General features: G+C 38.6%; 1 protein-coding gene across 5 annotated transcripts in view; it reads left to right on the top strand.

Moving 5' to 3' along the window:
• PAG1 (phosphoprotein membrane anchor with glycosphingolipid microdomains 1) overlaps nt 1–14,749 on the top strand; it is a 121,339-nt gene extending 106,590 nt beyond the window's left edge. For all 5 annotated transcript variants that reach the window (XM_089517523.1, XM_089517519.1, XM_089517520.1 and 2 more), the window contains 5 exons: nt 534–585; nt 2,052–2,148; nt 7,544–8,136; nt 9,921–9,980; nt 13,224–14,749. In XM_089517523.1, the coding sequence (XP_089373649.1) occupies nt 534–585; nt 2,052–2,148; nt 7,544–8,136; nt 9,921–9,980; nt 13,224–13,574 (1,153 nt within the window). In that variant the 3' untranslated portion in view covers nt 13,575–14,749. The remainder of the gene's footprint in view (nt 1–533; nt 586–2,051; nt 2,149–7,543; nt 8,137–9,920; nt 9,981–13,223) is intronic.
• Nucleotides 14,750–19,978: the final 5,229 nt, after the last annotated feature.

Below are 19,978 nucleotides of genomic sequence, written 5' to 3'. Positions count from 1 at the left end.
GGTCACAAATGGAGGGCGTGTGTGTGTGTGTGTGTGTGTGTGTGTGTGTGTGTATAAAACTTTTTGTTCCTCCTCAACATCTTATGCTGGTGCAGATGAACAGATGGAGCTTGACCTATGCTGATTTTCTTTTGAAATGACTGAAATAGCAATGAATTTGGTACACATTAATAAAATTGTCAATTTCCACAGACCAGAAACGATTTTTCTTCTAACCATGTGCAAAATGGCTGCTAGATTCTATGTGCCTAAAACATTCTGTAGGTCAAGAATCTATTTACCTAAGAAGTATTTTTAAAATCCTAAGTGTTTAAATGATTGAATTTAGTAATGCCCAAGTGTCCTTAAACTCTAGGTTGAAATACTTATGAGTAAACTATGTTCCAGCTGATCTCAGTCAGATTTTAATTGGACTATTGTGCATATGAAGTCATCTATTATGTAAGTATTGCCAAGATATTTAAACTTAGAGATAAATGTTGATACATACTAGAAGCATTTTAATAATAGACCTAAATATTATTGTATTAAAGGGAGAAGAGACCCAAGCAGCAGAACGGCGACCATGAAAATCTAATGAATGTGGTAAAAATAAAATCACTTATTATTTGAAAATGGCTTTTTATAGTTCAAAATACTGTAATACTGGAGGCAGTCTGAACATAAGATCCTTCTCTCCATTACAACTGATGCATGTGTATGTGTATGTCCCATGCCCCTCAGGACTAAAGTTAATGCATTTACACAAGGGTGGGAAAATTGGGAGGACTACACAGCCCGCTTCATTTCCTCTTACTTTCCTCCTGGATTGTACAGTGTACAAGGAAGATGGTAAAAGGCAAACATCCCATTTTATATATTGGGTAAGTGTGTCCTCCTAAGACTACCTGTTCGCTTAGTAGCTAACCAGAGACAAAGGTTTATATACCGATTTGCTGGCTAGGGCCAGCATCATCTGGGAGGCATGCAGTTACACACCCAACTACAAATAAGTTATAATGTGAAGGGCACAAACCACATACGCGTTTTGGGGCTGTGAGGCTGGAGCCATGTGCACAGAGTTCTAAAGTAAGAGGAGAGTAAACAATCCCATCTTCAGATATCATATATTGTCAGTGATTCTGTGTAATTATGTTGTGATAGCTATTTATTTATGATGAACTATACAGTCACAATATAATTATATACTATAGTTGATGATTTTCTCATTTTTATTGTTTTTTTGTGTGTTTGTTTAATAGAAGGAATTGTTTGCTTTTTTAAAAGAAAAAAAAACTGGCCTGTGTTCCTATCAGAAATTGCCCTCTCTTCACAGTTCAGTAAAACAGTCTTCTATAATCAAACAGTAAAACTTTATTTCAGCAGCTGGAGAAGTTCATAGTTAAGACATATGCAGACTACCAACATCCAGAGTCACAAGCATAAAGATGACAATGTCTCACCCTATAGTTTCATGGGCTTTACCTCGAATAGTTTACTAATTAAAACATACCTACCCCCCATCCTTATTTGCCCCATTCACTGTAGTCTCTGTTTCTCCATTTCCTTCCCAGGAATTGCCCTGAGAAAATCCTGCGCAGACATCTGTGCATTCTTGAGCCAGGCAATTCTCTCTCCTTTGAACGATCAGTAACTTTTTGATACAAAACTGTACCTTCCATCATTCCCAACAAATCCCACTACACATATAACTATAAAACTTTCATTTAAAAAAACAATTATTGTTATGATTCATATTAAACTTATATATCTCTGTAAGACCCAAACAGCCATAGTACTACAACAACCAATTTAATACCACAACAAAACCCATCATATGGCAGACTGCCAGTTTCTGACAATTCCAAAGTGAATTTATTTTAAGTAGAAATGATCAGGCATGAATGAAATGGAGTTGATCATAAAGTAAAAGATGTGTAACATGTAAGCAGTAGCCATGAAAACATGATGCTATACCACAGCAGTATCTCCAAAATAGGCAATATTCTATAATAATACTGAGTAAAAACTTATTACTGAGCTGTTCAGATCATACATATTTTGTTTTGCAGCCATCAGATAAAGAGGCATTTAGTCACTCAGTCACAAGCCTGACGACAGATCCACTTGCCAGCAGTGAACAGAATGGAGGACTCAGTAATGGTGATGGTAAGACTTTTGATTTCATTGTGTGATTTCTTGGCACTTCGTGACAGAGTATGTGAACTAAGATGAATTTACATTTCAGATAACATCAGATGACAAGAAAATATCATTTATACTGTTCAATCTATGATGGCCTAGAAGTCACCACTGTTTGCTACTTTGTGAGTTAATAAAAAGGACATACAGACATACTTGGATAATGATGATATGATGATGATGACGATTACTATTACTTAGTCCCCCCAAAAAAAATAATTAGGACTCCTAGTGGGTCACAATTAAAAAAACACAATACAATTAAAAACATACAAAAGGGAGCATTAAAATAGAAACAAACTATTACAGTATTAAAAGAAAGCACACAATAAAAAATAAAATGCCATTAAAAATATAAAAGCTCTTACAAATACTTTTTAAACATTACAGCACCCCTTAGCCCATTCTTTAAAAACTATCTGTTTAAACAGCCTATCTGAATAAAAAGGTTTTATCCTGCTGCCAGAATGCCAACAAGAAGGGAGCCATGGAACTCTGGGAGTTCTAGAGTCTAGCCACTGGGAAGGCCCTGCCTCACATCCCCACCAACCATGTTTGCGATGGTGGTGGAACTTAGAAAAGGGGCTCTCCTGCTGGCCTCAAAGCCTGGGATGGCTCATACAGAGAGATATGGTCTGCCATATTAGTCTAGACCTGAGCAATATAGGGCTTTATAGGTCATACCAGCATTTTGAGTTATGCCCAGAAACAAACTGGCAGCCCATGGAGCTGTTTCAATAGGGACACTGTATGGTTTCTGTAACCTACCCCAGTTAATAGTGTTGCTGCAGCTCCATGGACCAGCTAAAATTTCTGAACACTCTTCAAGGCAAGCCCCAAGTAGAACTCATTACAGTAGCTCAAATGGGATGTAAAATAAGCATGCACCACCATGGCCAGATCCAGGATCTCAAGGAACAGTTGCAGTTGGTACACAAGTTTTAAATGTGCAAAAGCACTAATTGCCGCTACAGAAACCTGGGTCTCCAGGTTTAAAGCTTAGTCCAGGAGTACCCCCAACTGTGAACCTGGTATTTCAGTGGTAGTGTAAACCCATGTAACATAGGCTGAATTCCTATTACCTGATCTGCCTTCCGATTGACCAACAATATTTCTGTCTTGTATTAATTAAGTTTCAGTTTGTTTGCTCCCATCCAGTCCATTACTGATGACAGACGCTGTCATTGGTTTAGGACCAGGGCAGCCTCCTTGGATTGGGAAAGTAGTAGTAGAGTTAGGTGTCATCTGCATATTAATGGTTTTGCACCTCAAAACTCCAGATGACCTCTCCCAGTGCTTTCATGTACTGTAAGGAGCCCTAGTGGTGCAGTGGTTAAATGCCAGTACTGCAGCCACGTTGTGAGTTCAATCCCAGGCAGGGCTCCAGGATCCACTCAGCCCTCCATCCTTTTGTAGTTCAGTAAAATGAGTTCCCAGCTTGTTGGGGGCAATTGGTTTAGGGAGTGTTAGTTCACTGATAAGTTGTATAGAAATGTACTTGCTCTTGCTCTTGCGCTTGCTACTCTTGCCTTTAAGCAGGGGATGATTGCTTTTTTAATAAGAGTCAAAGTACAGTACTTACATTGACCTGTGGATAAGTCAACTCAGGTTTTTGGAGTCAGGTTTTTTTACATATTCAGTATATTCTAAATAGACAGAACCAATCAGAACCCTGAGGAACCCCACATGTTCAACAGCCAGAGTGTCAAACAGGAGTCTCCTAGCACCACCTTCTAGGGTCACCCCTCTTGGAAGGAATGAAGCCACTATAAAACAGTACCTCCAATTCCCATCCCAGTGAGGCAGTCCAGAAGCATACCATGGTCAATGGTATCATAAACCAAGTGATCCAGCAGAAACAATGGGTCACATCCTGTCCAGTTCCCTGTGTAGGTCATCCACCAAAGTGACCAAAGCTGTCAGTACAGTGATATCAATGAGTCTGCTCTAAGCATGAATAAAAGTGTAATCCTAACTGGCCGAAATGGCTATGTGCCAGTTAAAACTGTATTAAATCCAAACTTGACCCAGCATAGGTATGTTCAAAAGTATTTAGGACTAGCCTGGCCCTGTTATAACTTTGTGTCAGCTTTGTGGCTGTGCCCTTGGTTGGAGGAAGTTTGAATCTTGCACAGCTTGGTTCCTCACGCCATCCCTTTTCCACCCCATTTTTGACTCTTCTGCTGGCAAATTTTTCCATTTGCAAATCTCTGAGATCAGCCAGAAGAAAAAGATTCTGCCAGCACATGGGCCTTTTTGCCAGTAAAAGAGTCTGATACCTAATCCTAACCTTCTTTGTGAATACATCTTATATATAGAATTCCACTATTCAAATACTGGATCTGGCCCAGTGGTTAAAAAGAAAAGGAGACTTTAATAGCTGAATTGTGATTCTGTGTGAGTTGGAGTTCAGGGTGCTAGGTACTTCTACATATCATCCATAGACATTCCACTCAGAATTACCTCTCCCATAAGGTTGGATGAATCCACCCACCTGGTTTATTTATTTATTTTATGATCTAGTAGAGTGAGAGTGACAGCAAATTATTCACCCAAGCAGAGCCTCCACTGGTGCCTGACACCATTTTTATGAAGACAGACGCCATGTCACATATCCCAAAGGGCCCCACCGATCCTGCTGTCCCACTACATCAAGTGTGGCAGCAAGATCACAGCAAGTCAGGTTTTCCTCTGCAACTCTCTACCTAGTGCCTCACTCTGATAGATCCTCAGATCAGCCATGCAAGTCCATCAGAGCAGCTGTCTACCCAATGTCTTGTTCTGAGGTTGTCCTTGGAACAAGGCAATGGGTACATTTTGTGGAAATCTATGATTGTCAGAAAAAACAGCCTTTGTAGTACTTTTTTTTCCACTTTTTTGAAAATGATCTTAGGTTTTGGTCCCTGAATCATGTCATTCACTTATAAAGAGCAGTGCTACCCTGAGGTAATATGAACATATTAGTCTCCTCAGTAAACTGGAAAGCTATACAAGTCCTTAATGATTTAGTTCAGCTGTTGTGAAGGTAATTGAAAACTGAGTGAGTCTTCCTGCTTGGCTAAACATTGGAAATGATACTAACTTTTTTTTAAAAAAAAGTCTGAAAACTTTTACTGACTCAAAACTACACATAAACCATACTTGTGTTCTGTGTTTCCACATCTCCATATATTTGGCCTGAGTTTTAACTGTTTAAAGACAAATGCTAGCCTTAAGGAAAAGGAAAGAGAAAGAGCTGGCAGGCAGTGAAATCAGTAGTATGCATAAGGCTTGTCAAGAGTTTGGTTCTGTGACAGAAAACAAGCAATACATTTGTAACCCTTTGATTGCAGAATGTCTGCTCTGGTTGTATTACTATTTCTGGAAACCCAACTCTTGCACACATGTATGCAAAGAGATTCTCCCTCTTCACATTATTGTGGGAAGAGGATCTATGCATTAAATGGAACAGTAGAGAGTTGCATGCTTGGCCCTTCTGAATCATGAACAAATGCCCTTTTCAACACATGTTGCCCTTTGACATGATTCATGAGTGAAGGAAACTGATGTGTTCAGTGTGATTATGTGACCTTTGGATGTACATATGGACCAAAGTCAATACATACTTGTGCAGAGATATAGATCCCGCTCAGTTCTTTGACTATATCCCCTAGATATAGGTAAAGATAAAGGTAGTAAAAAAAGTTTTATTTATTGTAAGTTTTATATAATCCCTTGAGATGAATGTCTAGTCATAACCGACTGTAGGGTGTGGTGCTCATCTCCATTACTAAGCTGAAGAGCCAATGTTGCCCGAGGACTATTCTGTTACCTCCCCACCAAAGTGGTACCTATTTATCTACTTGCATTTGCATGCTATCAAACTACTAGGTTGGCAGAAACTGGGACTAATGACAGGAGCTCACCCCATCTTGCAGCACTCAGGCCTCGATTCTCAGAACTGGCATCTTAACCACTAAGCCACTGCCCCTAGTTATGCTTAGCTTTCAATATCTTTGTTTTTTCCTAATTGTCAACAAGTCTGATTCAGCTCATGGTGACTCTGTAAATGAGGCCCCTCCAAGACACCCTGACACGAACAAGCCTTTAAAAGAAAGTGAAGGGTGAAGATTTTTTTTTCTCCTGCAGCATTCAGATCAATTCTATATTTATTTATTTCAAAGGATGTGCTCTCATTGCCACTTGTACATACTTTGTATTTTTTTAAAGGGTCTCTAGGCCTTTCTTCCAGCCAGTCTTCAATGGGGTTCACAAAGAAATGCAGTGCAACTGAGACTGAGAGACAGGGAAAAGGTCCAGTTAAAAATTGCAATTAAAAAGATGACATAAAAAATTAAGTGTCAAAGATAGTGTTTTCGAATTTGATGCCCTTCAGAGATGTTGGGCTACAATTCCCATCAAGACAGGAACTATTGTCCAACACATCTGAAGGCAACCAACTTCAGGAAGGCTGTCATTGATAATTAAAGTTATGTTTACCTGGTTATAATGACAACAAATTGAGTGCTGTCCAATTATTCTCTGGAAGAATTTTCCAGAACAGAAATGCCAATACTGAAAATATCCTGTCTTCAATTGCCAGTCTTTGCTCTCCAAAGGTATGGAAGGGGCAGGTTCATCTCTTCTACAAGGTGTTTATTAAATGGGGCAAACAAGCTATATTCCTGCATCTGATTTCCTTCCTGCATTGCCTAATGCAGTGCTAGCATTAGGACTGGTTAAGTGATGGTGTCCTGACCAAAATAACTTTGTAAGCTAAGTTAAATGCATAAGGATAGTATTGATAAGTGAATGTAAGTCAAAATAACACCTGAAGACAGAGATACCATTATTTAAGTAATGAACCATTGTCTTTCGATAATTTTATGCACACTTCTTGCCAAGTGGTGTTGGATTTAAATTGAAAGTCTGGGGGCAATTAAGATGTCTAGGAAGGGATGTTTCTTCCATTCTTGCCTCCTCTATTTTTCTAAGGGTTCTTTTGGACAAGAAAATCGCTACTTGTAGTTGATCAGGACATTATCTAATACCTGTTTCAAAGAGTTCAGAATTTGTAAATGCAGCCCCTTTGAAATGAGCTTACTCTGTCTTGAATCTTCCAGTTCTTTGTCGCTGTTAATTTCATCTTCCCTTACTCAAAATAGCAAACTGAACAGTACCACTAGTAGTCCAGTTAGCAGAGGCATTATTGTCTTGTATATATTTTGTCCCACAAGATTTACCATTTAGTCTGATGTGGCATTCTGGTTTCTGCAACAGAAAAAATATGTATTTTTATGATAGGCATGTGTTGGCCATGTGGACCTGAAGTTCTACCTAGTTGCTTATCCTATTCATACATATATATATATTTCCCTCTTAGTTCTCTCAGAAGATAGCACAACTGCTTGTATCCAGCCTTATGAAGAAGTGCAAACTTCAGTTACCGATCTGTTGGAACCACAAGACAGCTTGGGAAGGTCTTTAAAATGTCATCAGAGCAGAGAGCTACCTAGAATTCCCCCAAATAATGCCATAGAAACTATTTTGTCTACTAGAAATACAGAAAATGATCAGAGTCTGGGAATGGAAGGGCCTTATGAAGTGCTGAAAGACAGCTCCTCCCAAGAAAATATAGTTGAAGACTGTTTATATGAAACTGTGAAGGAAATTAAGGAGTTGGGAGCAACATCCAACACAGAGAAGAGCAAACCAAAAACTGCAGTGGTTGTTAATGGAAGACTAGACCATGTTCTGGCACACAAGGTTGAATCAGCTGAGTATGCCTCAGTTGACAGAAATAAGAAAAGCCGACAGAGTGCTAATTCAGAGAGTCCTCTTAGCAGCACTCCAGATGTGGAGGATGAGCCACCACCTCCAGTACCCCTGAAACTCCTTGATGAAAATGAAAACGTGCAGGAGAAGGAAGCCAAAGAGGAGGAAGAAGTGGCAGAAGGACCTAGCGAACCTGACAAGGTACACCTTATTTTTTAATTTTTATTTAAAAAACATTCAGTTATTGAGAATAGTTTCCAATGTTTATATGCCTGTAATGACAAATACTTTCCATTATGATGAATGGATGGAGATAAAAGTGAAATTTCTTCATTTACCAAAGGTGGTAGGAGTTTTTTGGTAACTTTTTATGACTTAAAATAATAAAAAGTATGATGATTTTATGAACAGGAACAATAGGTACACTACAACCTCCATATCTGCAAAGTTCTATGGTATGCTTGGGCTGGAAGTAATTTGTCTCATTGAAAATAATAAGGTTCTCTGTTATCCATGATTTCAGGTCGCCATGGGGAAGGGGGTCTTGGAATGAAACCCTGTGAATACAAGGATCATATTGTATATCTATGTGCTTTAACTGTGGGCCTGAACAGACAGGCCAAAATAAAGCTGCTTCAGGTCACTTTGGAAGTATGCTGTTTAAATGACACACACATTATAAGAGGACAGAAGCTGTGCCAAAGCTGTGCTCCAATCTTTAGGACTGAAATGTGGCTTTGGCATGGCTTCCAGCCTCTTAGGACATATGCGTCATTTAAACAGCATAGTCCAAAGTGACCTGAAGCAGCTTTATTTTGGCCTGTCTGTTCGGGCCCTAAGTTATTTACACATACACACACACACGAAGGATATATGTGAGATAATGTTCTAATGTTCTAATAGTTACTTTAGGGAAGGATATTGTATGTGTTTAGTGGCTATATTATAATTTGGAGTTATAAAATGTTCGTAAATATTTGCATAATGATTTTTCCATTATTGTGAGTACAAAAGATTTATCACTTGCCAACAAGTTGTTAGTTAGTCTGTTTTTTATTTTAAAATGTTCCAGTCTTGTTCAAGAGTCAAAGCAGCTCATACAAGTGTCATCAATAACTAGCCCTTAAACACTAAAAGGAAGGAACCAGTAAGAATCTTGGACCTGAAATAAATTACTTCTGATTAAGAATTCAAACTCTTTGACCTCTAGAGAGCTACTCCTAATCAATGTAAAGATACTGAGCTAGATAGACCCATATTTTGCTTTAGTATAAGAGAGCTTTATAGATTCATTCAAACACACAGAGAGAGAGGGGGGGGGAGATTGAGCATATAAAACACAGTATGTTGGGAGAATTTTGTTGCATAATTTAATATTAATAGGTTAATATTGATATGTATTAGTAGATATTAACAGATTTGCTCTCTCTATAGAATGAACTCTTGCTCAGTGGAATACATTTTTGCATGTAAAATGTCTACAGTTCAGTCTTTGGCATCTCCAGGTAGGGCTGGAAAGTTGCCCATCTGAAAATGCAGAGAGTCCATTGCCAATATTGAGCCAGATGGACCAAGGGGTTCTGTTCTATATTGTGTTTGAGGACTAGATATACCACAATTGTCTTTTTGAAGAAGCTTGCTAAATATCACACAGAAGAACTGACATAATTGTAGTGATTTATACATGTGTAAATACTGTTTTGGACAGATCAGAGAAGGCAATTCACTTGATATGACCTATAAACTGGAGGACATGACCTATAAAACCCTATACAACTTGGATCCAGACTATTTGAAAGCCCTTGCCTCCCCATACAAACCTACCAGAGCTTAACTATCATATCAATTCTTTATTATGGTCCAGAGATCGAACACAATCAAATTCACAAAGTATAAAATAAATTAAAAGTATAATGAACAATTAGTCAATTAATAGAGACAGAGTTTTTCCTCGTTAATAAGAATTGCTTTTCTCTCTTTTTCAGAGGCTTAGTTCATTGTCTTACAAATCTCGGGAAGATGACCCATCACTTACAGAAGATGAGGTGGGTTGCTCTTTGCATGAATTATACCATAACTACTTTAACCAGAATAAGTGTTGTAAAATTAACAGTTTGATAATTGTAGACAAATCTATAGAGGAAAATACAGCCAAAACCACAAAGACTTGAATTCAGTTCTTAGTCCCAAATAAAATAGCTTCATTGAATCATTGGACGTTACCCAGATATTAACTTATCAATCAGTGGGACTGCTTTAGCTGGAGTTTAGGGTTTAGCCTTTTTATTGGATCCATGTTTACATACCAAAGCACTGTTTTCAGTCTTACAGTTGAACAGTGCATTTTTCACTTGCTAGTTCTGCACTTGGGACTCACATCATGGGAATTTAAGGAACCCTAGAATTGATAAGGAGGCCATGACACTGTAGATCAATAGACGTGTAGATGGATTTCTACTTTGTTTCCTCTTGTTCTTACTGCAATGCTCTTGTTCACTCTGTACAGTGGGCAGTTGTGTCCCTGCTGTGAGCAGTCTATTGAGGGAATCACTGTATGAACTGAAAGAAATCATTTGGTAGCATGAGCTTTCGTAGACTTGAGCCTACTTCCTCAGATTCATGTGCGGAGTGGAGAATCCAGAGGCAGACCTATATAAGCCTGTACATAGCTCTGTATGTTTGTGTGTGAGAATATCAATTCACATTCAAAACATTGTGAGTATGGAGATGAGGTGACCAGTTCAATTTTAATTACGGTTGTTGGGGGACAAAGGCAGGAGGAAAGCTGTTGCATAAAGTGTGGGAAACACTACATTCCCTTTCTGTTCCCCACACTACATTCCAATATCACCTCTTCTTGGCTTTGTGCATCAGTCTTCCTCCTGTTTTTCTCTCTCAATAACCTTTTAATTAGTCTCAAAGGTGCTACAAGATCCCTTTGTATACAATATTGATAACATTAACTTGAACTTCAATACTACTGTACTGTAGTATTGCAGTACTACAGTACTACAACTTTTTGAACAGATTACAAATGAAATACAAAGATGTATGGCCCAAATCCAATTGTTCAGTCTCAACTAGAACAGCTCCACTGAAACAATGCCAACTTGGTAAGTCAACACTTAGGTAAGTCCCATTGATTCACTTGATCCTCTAGGGTCCAAAACACACTGCAGCAATAATCCAGTTTGAGACCGCTTTAACTGTCCTGGCTCAATGCTAGGGAATTCTGGGAACTGTAGTTTTGTGAGACATTTAGCCTTGCGTGTCAGAGGCTTCTGGTGCCATAATAAACTACAATTCCCAGGATTTCCTAGTGCTGAGCCAAGGTAGTTAAAGCTGCCCCAAACTGCTTTATTTCTGCAGTGTGTTTTGGACCAAGGTGGCACTAACAATGGGATTTAAGTTGGGGTAGGCAACTTTAGAAAGCATGGGTGCCACTTTTTTGCTCCCACGACTTACTAAAGGCAGCTCAAGTCCTGAAAATATGGGGGGGGGGGTCAAAACTGGAAGAACTTCATTTCTGGTTTTGTTTTGGACAGTTTGTTTTGTTTTTAAAAGAGTGCTTCTGAGAAGGAGTGAGAATCTTACTATATATATTTTAAAAATAATTTCTTTTTAGAATTGCACAACAAGCAAATCAATCCCTACCACTAATTCACCCCAAAGTTTATAATTATAACTAGATGTCCAATATAGTCATGTACATACAATATCAGTTCATCTATAAACAATCTTATCTAATTATCTGTCTGTTTGTATGTAGTCTCGATTACTAATCACTCAATTTCTATAATATATTAATATCTGTATGCCAGAAATCCAGTTGGAGGCCCATCTTCAGCATTCATTTTTGAAAATAATAAAAAGTATACTTGTTTGCTACAAAGTTATCTTCAGTTATTTTCTCATCATATAAAAACGCTTTAGTAATTTTTCTGCAAGTGCAACTGACCATATCCTATTAAGACATCTATGAAATGAAAGTGGAAATTTTTCTACATCCTGGCAATCTTTCTGGAAACCTTTTTGGTGAGAAAACATAGTTTGCAGGTGGATAGATGGAAGCACTGTGGAGTAAGGGGGGGTAGGCCTGTTAAGCTGTACTTTCCCCACTTAGGTGAATGAAAGATTTTAAGGCCAAGATCAAAATCTTTGGAGTCACATGGACCAAGCACATTCCATCTGGAATCCTGTTGGTGCACTACATGGGGTAATTACACTAGCATAGGAGGTGGTTGGAGTAGGAGGAAAAGAGCCATGGGTGCAACAACCATGAAGGAAGTAAAGCCCTGGAGAAATTGGCTGTTTAGAGCCAGTGCATTTTTACCTGTATTCTCTGTGTGATCCTTGAGATAGTACATTTGCTAGCATACTGTACCAACAGGTTTTGGGCATCCAAATGTATGTTGCTTTTTATTTTATTTTTAGCACAGAATATATTTCAGAAATGGTCCACTGGCATGTCCAGAGATCTTTCAATCTGCTTTAAGAGTCAAACTATATACCATGCTCACTGCAGATATGCTGCCCAAAATAGCTCACTGAGTTCTCTTGGCCCTTAACTGTAATACAGTCAGCCCTTCTTATACACAGATTTTTTATACACGGATTCAAGCATCCACAGTTTGAAAATGTTCAAAAAAAGTATAAATTTCAAATATCAAACCTTGATTTTCCATTTTTTATATGGGACATCATTTTGCTATGCCATTATATTTAATGGGACTTGAGCATCCACGGATTTTGTCATCCACGGGGGATCTTGGAACCAAACCCCAGCATATAACAAGGGTCCACTTTATATATAATGATTTAATCAAGGGATAGCCTTCCTTTATTGTAATTTGTCTACAAAACATACAAGCATTGTTAAGCAATAGTTTTTTGTAGGTTTTTCGGAGTATGTGGCCATGTTCTAGAAGAGTTTATTCCTGACGTGTCACCAGCATCTGTGGCTGGCATCTTCAGAGAATGCTTGCCTGGAATCCTTGCCTGGAATGCTTGCCTGGAACAACTGTGGGAGTTGTTTGTTTATTATGAACCAGGATATTTAGCCATAAAGTACATGCCCACAGTGCTCATTCAGCATCTAGTAAACCATAGAGTCACAGAGTTGTAAGAGACCACAAGGGCCATCCAGTCCACATTTTACATATTGTTACATATATATTGCTTGTAAATTATAAAACAGCAGTGAATTATAAAACAGTGGCATCAGGAAAAGCTATGTTGTTTTTAATATGTTTAATTTATTTTTCCCTTTCCTATCTACCTTGCTCTAGATTTCAGCAATGTACTCCTCTGTAAATAAGCCAGGGTTGGCCACCAGAGACTTGGAGTCGACATACACCTGTATTCCAGAAACCGTACCTCAAAAGTCACCATCTATTTGCAGTGCCCTCTATGCTAGTGTAAAAGACTTGGAAAATACCCCAAACTTTACTGCCTTTCCTCAGTCAGGAGAAAGACTTAATGGGGAATTAGAGCCAGACTATGAAGCCATTCAGACTGTACATCGTGAAGAAGACAGAAATGGTTTGGTCCACAACAGCAGCCAATCAGGTCTCTCACAAGAGAATGACTATGAGAGTATTGGGGACTTACAGCAAAACAAGGATGTCACAAGGCTTTAATGAAGTCAAACACAAGTTTGTGGGGACTGGTTTTATCAGCATGAGCATCAGGAGATCCATGCTGGACTCACTCCACATCTTTATCACTTTTACACTTGACTCACAGTTGAACATATGAAATTGTGTCCATGGAAAAGGAAGCATTTCATTGGAAGTGAAAGGTGATACAAAATCTCAACATAGGGTGTCTGATCAGTGATGGCTGCTTCAAACATGGCAAAGGATCTTGTAGATGCAACCTCACTCTGCAGAGTGTGAAAAGGGCAGTTGTTCCTTTTGAAAGACAGAGAGACGCCAAGTAGAAAATAAGCATTTAGAAAGAAAAGACTTTATACATATTTCGCCAAAATGTACAATGTTAGTTGATAACATCAGGACCACAGTAGAAAAGCAGTATTTGTTAAAAAGTGCCATACTTATTACTTGCTGTACTTGCCAGGGCTGGGAATTATGTGGCCCTCCAGTTAATGCTGGATTGCATATTCCATCTTACTTAGCAGAGCCAATGTTGAAGAATGCTGGGAGTTGCAGTCCAATCACATCAAAAGGGCTGCATGATTCCCATCCATGCTCCATACAGAGAGCATGGTGAGGAAGGGAACATGCACATTCATACTATTATTTTAAAAATCACTTTTCATTTTTCACTTTTCTTTAAAACATTATGTTGTCATTCATTTCAAACACTTTTATAACATTGGACGGGGAAGATGTAAACATTCTTAGGTCGCAAGTCTGCATGGCACAGCATAGTGTAGTAGTTTCCCATAAGGAACTGTGGTACGCTGAGCTGTTTGTTATTCTTTCTGGACCTACCATGGACTTCCAAGGTCCTCCAGAGGTCTCAGCAGCTGCTTACAGGGACATAGCCAGACACTATGTAATCCAATCCTCTTCCTTGCTCTCTCAGAATGGGGCAGGGGTTGTGGTGGCTGGTATGCACAGTATTTCCTGACTTCAAATTAAAGGCTATTTTTTAGTAAGATGTTTAATACAGCCATGGGGACTTCTGGCATTGAAGTAAACATGCAATACTGACTTTAAATACCTTTAGCTTTGTCTTTTTCTGAAGAAGTGGAAAGAACATATCATTGCATAGAACGAACATTGTGTTTGTGAGGGATCTGCTAGTCAGTTTCTGTGAAACAACAGTAAATATGTTTGAAGGTAGTTTACATTTGCTCTGTTGTAGTCTGTACAATATTGTCATTCTTAACTGATCTACTCTTGAATTAATCATTCTGTCCATTCTTTAGCATCATTTATCTCACTGTTTGCAATCTTTTACACACAATCACTATTGCCTTGGATATTTACTAGATTACACAAACAGGCTGCAAACTTTTGCATCAGATGCACTTCCCACACAAGCAGGTATTTCAATCATGTTTAAGAAATACCTTTTTAGATGAAATAATAAGTAAAATTATAGTTAACCATAGAGTCTGGAGTGTTATGGTAAGATGGCCATTTTTGGAGATTACAGTATTCACGATATTAGCCTAAAGCAGGTTATAAACATTAAGTTGCTTAATTAAAATGAAATTTCAGGCTAAAAAAGGTGGGGGTTGCTAACATACTCAGACATTGGTTTCAGTTTTGTTTTGGTTTTCATTCTCAGAATCACTGGGCAACACTGACAGTCACCAAGTCAACTTCATGTTGGAACTAAGCAACTTTTAGCTATTTGCTGGCATTGAACTTCCTTCTCTATATCCAGGCAAAATTTTCAGAAAGCTTTTAGTCTTTTAGCAACATAAAGTAACCATTCTTTTTGTGCAGGCTGCAGAGACACACAATTTTGTGTGAGCCCCGAAAATAGTTGTATGGTTTTCATTGTGTTGATGCAGCTATTTTGTAAACAGTTTTTCCTATTATCCATACAGCAGAATTATCATATGACCATGAGAAAATGTGCTTTGGATAGCCTTGCATATAGACAAATGGAAGTCAGTTTCCAAAATGTCACAGCTTGCCTTCTGATATTGTTTATAACTCCATAGATGTCACATGCCATAGTTGTGAACTATGATTTAGGGTAACTCATAGGATTTTCATGGCAAGATTTATTCAGAGGAAGTTTGCTATTGCTTTCTTCTTAGGTTGAGAGAATGCCACTTGCCAAGGTCACCCATTGGGTTCTGTGGCTGAAGGGAATTCCAGCCCTGGTCTCCCAAGGGAATACTAGTCCAACACGCTACCACTATACCACACTAGCTCATATCCATATCACTGCTATCTAACTACAGCTGTAACAGTGTGCATTGAGTAGGGAAGAGGAATGCATTTTCTCCAAAATTTGTTCAGCTGATTCACAGAGCTGACAAAGGGTGTAGCTTTTAAGGGCTCCCTGCATGTATTAAAGCATTTTTGTAGCACTAAATATTGTAACATGTGAGTGAGAGTGAAGCATCTCCAAACATTCAGAAGGATGTGGCGGACATGCTGTAAGGAGGTGGGGAATGCGTGAAATAGCTTTATGCATTTAGGGCAACCTTGGAAAGAAAAAAAATAACCCATTATTGTTCTCTAGATTCTTTCTGGAGCTACTTTAAATTTCCAGAAGATACACTACAGCTGACTTGCAGCCTTATCCCAAACATCCTTTCAAGTTGTATGAACATCAGTGATATCAACTGCCATGTCATAATTTGGTCATATTAACCTGCTATAGCATGAATTGAGTGCCTGTCAACTAAAGCAGGCTTTCCTTACATTACATCCAGCAACTGGAGCCCATTTCAAATGCTCTCTATCTGACTGGTTGGCTATAGCAATGTTTTAGGCATCTTGCTTCAGGCATCATTCCTACTGAGTGGAAAGCATCATCCATAGTATTACCAGGTACTCCAGGAGTCACTTAAGGCATCATATCTGTCCTGTGTTGGTGATCCATGGATGAAGCCACCCTAAGCATTACAAGTGCAAATTCTCTCCCATATGGAGATTTCTTCATGTGGCAGTTGTAGCATTTAAACTGAAGACTTGAAACGTCAGTACATGAGCCATTATTGGATAGAATGGTGATCTTGATAATGTCAACTGTCATGGCTTTCCAGACAAATATGCTTGCGTATACATCTGGGAACTGGAATTTCCAGATGAAATTGAGTTACAACACATTTTCCATAGAAACCTTAAAGAGCAAATGTATTAAAGTTCTTTACTGCTGTTTGCTGGTGTTTTTTTTTGTTTAACTGACCCTCAAAAAGTGATGTACAGTGTTTGCTTATATGTTTCAGTTGGCCAATTCACACAAGTGCTCCCAACATCCATGTGAATAAAACCTGCAAGAGGAGCTGGGCTAGCCCCTATTACCCATTCATTCAGAGGGTATGGGCTCTCCAAACATGCTGATATGTGTGCATAGATGCTGGAAGGATGTCAGGACCAGTCAGGGCCTAGTGCTGTGTGGAGCAGAAATGGGAAAGCTTCAGCAATAGGACCAGCCCACATAGTTCCACAGTCCCCTTCATGTGGTTTTTCAACCCATAGCAGAGATGGGGTGGTGAAGCACCCTTTTGAATAATTGTCGTTTTAATGATATATTGGTATGCTGCAAGTATAGTAATATTAGGATTCATAATTCTTTTTTGTATAGGCTAGTTCTACTGTAATGGCAGCTGGTTATGTGCTGCCTATGTTTCCTCAGGGAAATCCACCATCTGTGAAATCTGGACAGCTTCTAATAATGGTTCTACATCAAAGTTTATGTGGTGCTTTCTCTTAACCTCCATTAATATGGTGTTTTATAACATATTTTAAATAGTTACCATTTTTGTATGTTGCTGAAAGCAAATGTTTATATTTTGTTAGATCTTTTTGAATAGCTATCTTAGACTATTGCTGCAAAAACACAAAACAAAGTGAAGAATCTTCAGGTACCTTAAAGACTAACACGTATTATTTGACATAAACTGTCATGGACTTGAGCTACATCATAACTCCATGCTGCTTAGTTTAATTTCATTTTAATGTTCACTTTTTTGTATGTTTTTACCTTGAGTCCCAGTTTTGAGAGAAAGGCAGGATGATGAAGATAATGTTGATGATCAGATGAGGGAAATTGGTGTTCAGAAAAGTTTATATCAAATAAAATGATTAGTCTTTAGGGTGCTATAAGATTCTGTGTTATTTTAATGGAAAGAGCAGTTAGTTCCTTTTAGAAATTCTGCATAGCTTGAGACCAAATCCTCTCAAGACACTTGTATAACTGGACCACCAAAATAAGGCTGTTTTTTAGTGAAATGCTCAGAAAATTGAATTTCTCCACTAGATGTTCAGTTGTTGTATGCTGTCTATGTGTTCTGATGTTATCCCATATTCTATGAGCATATCAGTTTTGTGAAACAGAATTTTCTAAAACTGAAAGATAAACCAAGACACATAGATGATTCTAGAAGATATTTCCACAGAGCTTTGATCTTGAGTCAATGCATTTTATAATTTTGTCAGTTTTGACATATCTATGAAAAGGTTTTGCCAGAGATTGGATATATGCACTGATTATTGAGTCTTGAGACGATGGTGATTTTTTCCATCTACTTAAGCAGTATTGGCTTCCTTTTCTCCATGATCCAAATACAGATTCAATACAGAAACATTTCTGTAACATCTAATTTGGTACCCTAGTATCTCTTAGCAGGAAAGGAAAAGACCTGAAGCAGCTACTGTCAGGTTAGATGGAGCAAGAATATGTCAGACCAGTGGAAAACACACACACACACACACACACACGCACACACACCTTCATATAAGGAAGTAGCAACAATTCTAAATTTAATTAATTAATAAATTCATATAAATCTGAACAAGTTGCTTGCTATATCTAAAGATTAATAAATGCAACTGTAAAAAACCCAAACAAAATCCTAATAAAACAGTCACTCCTGAGATTTGAAGATCAGAATTTTTCTCTCATGAGAAGTGAACTAGAATCATGGAATCGTACAGTTGGAAGAGACTGCAAGGGCCATCCAATCCAACCCCCTGCCATGCAGGAAATCACAATCAAAGCATCCCCAACAGATGGCTATCCAGCCTCTGTTTGAAGACCTCTAAGGAAGGAGACTCCACTACACTCCGAGGAAGGAGTTTGTTCCACTGTCGAACAGCCCTTACTGTCAGGAACTTCCTCCTAATGTTGAGCTGGAATCTCTTTTCCTGTAGCTTGCATCCATTGCTCCAGGTCCTGTTCTCTGGAGCAGCCGAAAACAAGCTTTCTCCCTCCTCAACATGACATCCCTTCAAATATTTAAACAGGGCTATCATATTACCTCTTAACCTTCTCTTCTCCAGGCTAAACATCCCCAGCTCCCTAAGCTGTTCCTCTTAGGGCATGGTTTCCAGACCCTTCACCATTTTAGTCACCCTCCTTTGGACACGCTCCAGTTTCTCAATGTCCTTTTTAAATTGTGGTGCCCAGAACTGGACACAGTATTCCAGGTGGGGCCTGACCAAAGCAGAATAGAGTGGCACTATTACTTCACTTGATCTAGACACTATACTTCTATAAAACAAAGTCTTGCACTTCAAGTGAAGTTGTCTGAGTGCTGAATCATCCACTTGTTTCAGATAGTACATCATGGTAGACCCACCTTAGTCTCACCTTATGATTCCAAGATCCCTTGTAACTTAAGATACAACTCTGTGTGTGTATGCATGTGCGCCTTCAAATCACCTGCCAACTTATGTGGACCCCAGGAATTTCATAGCATTTTCTTAGACAAGGAGTACTCAAGAGTTGGCTTTTGCCAATTCCTTTGAAATATAGTCTACAATATCTGGTATTCTTTCGTGGTTTCCCATCCATATAATAACCAGGGCTGACCTTGTTTTATACAGTGCCCTTTTTGACCTGACAGCAGTTCACAACAACCAGCCCTAAAATGTACTGCATTTTGAACTGGTTAGCTGTATTTAATACATTTTTAACCTGTTTAAATCATTTTTATTGGTTGGAATGGTGTTTAATTGTTTGCATGGATTGTGCTTATATGCCACCCTGAGATGTTTTACTATAGGGCTGAACAGAAACATTTTCATGAAAAGAAATGCGATTCTCTTTTCTGCTTCAATCTTCCTTGTGAAGTTCCCCAGCCACATAGGGTTCCCTGTCTGGAACCGTAACAGGACGGAAAAGCTGCTGGAGAGGGAGTGTGCTTCTCTGCTCTAATTTACTCTCCCCTAAAGCATCTTTTCATCTTTAAATCTGCCAGTGCTTTGTTTTCCTCTGCTTCCACTTGCATAGGTCTGCAGGCATTTTTAGCTCCCCAGAGACATCTCATATGTTTGTTCTCCACTTGCAGTTTTATGCTGGATGTGATTCATGAAAATTTAGTTCAGTATTTCAAAGTACAATACCATGATAGCTCTCCTCCACAATACATCAGGTACTGTTAATT

The sequence above is a fragment of the Sceloporus occidentalis genome, unplaced genomic scaffold, assembly GCF_023333645.1.
Source record: "Sceloporus occidentalis isolate IW3139 unplaced genomic scaffold, rSceOcc1.0.p SCAF_3, whole genome shotgun sequence".
NCBI classification, from domain to species: domain Eukaryota; kingdom Metazoa; phylum Chordata; class Lepidosauria; order Squamata; family Phrynosomatidae; genus Sceloporus; species Sceloporus occidentalis.
This window is presented reverse-complemented; position numbering and strand designations above follow the sequence as displayed.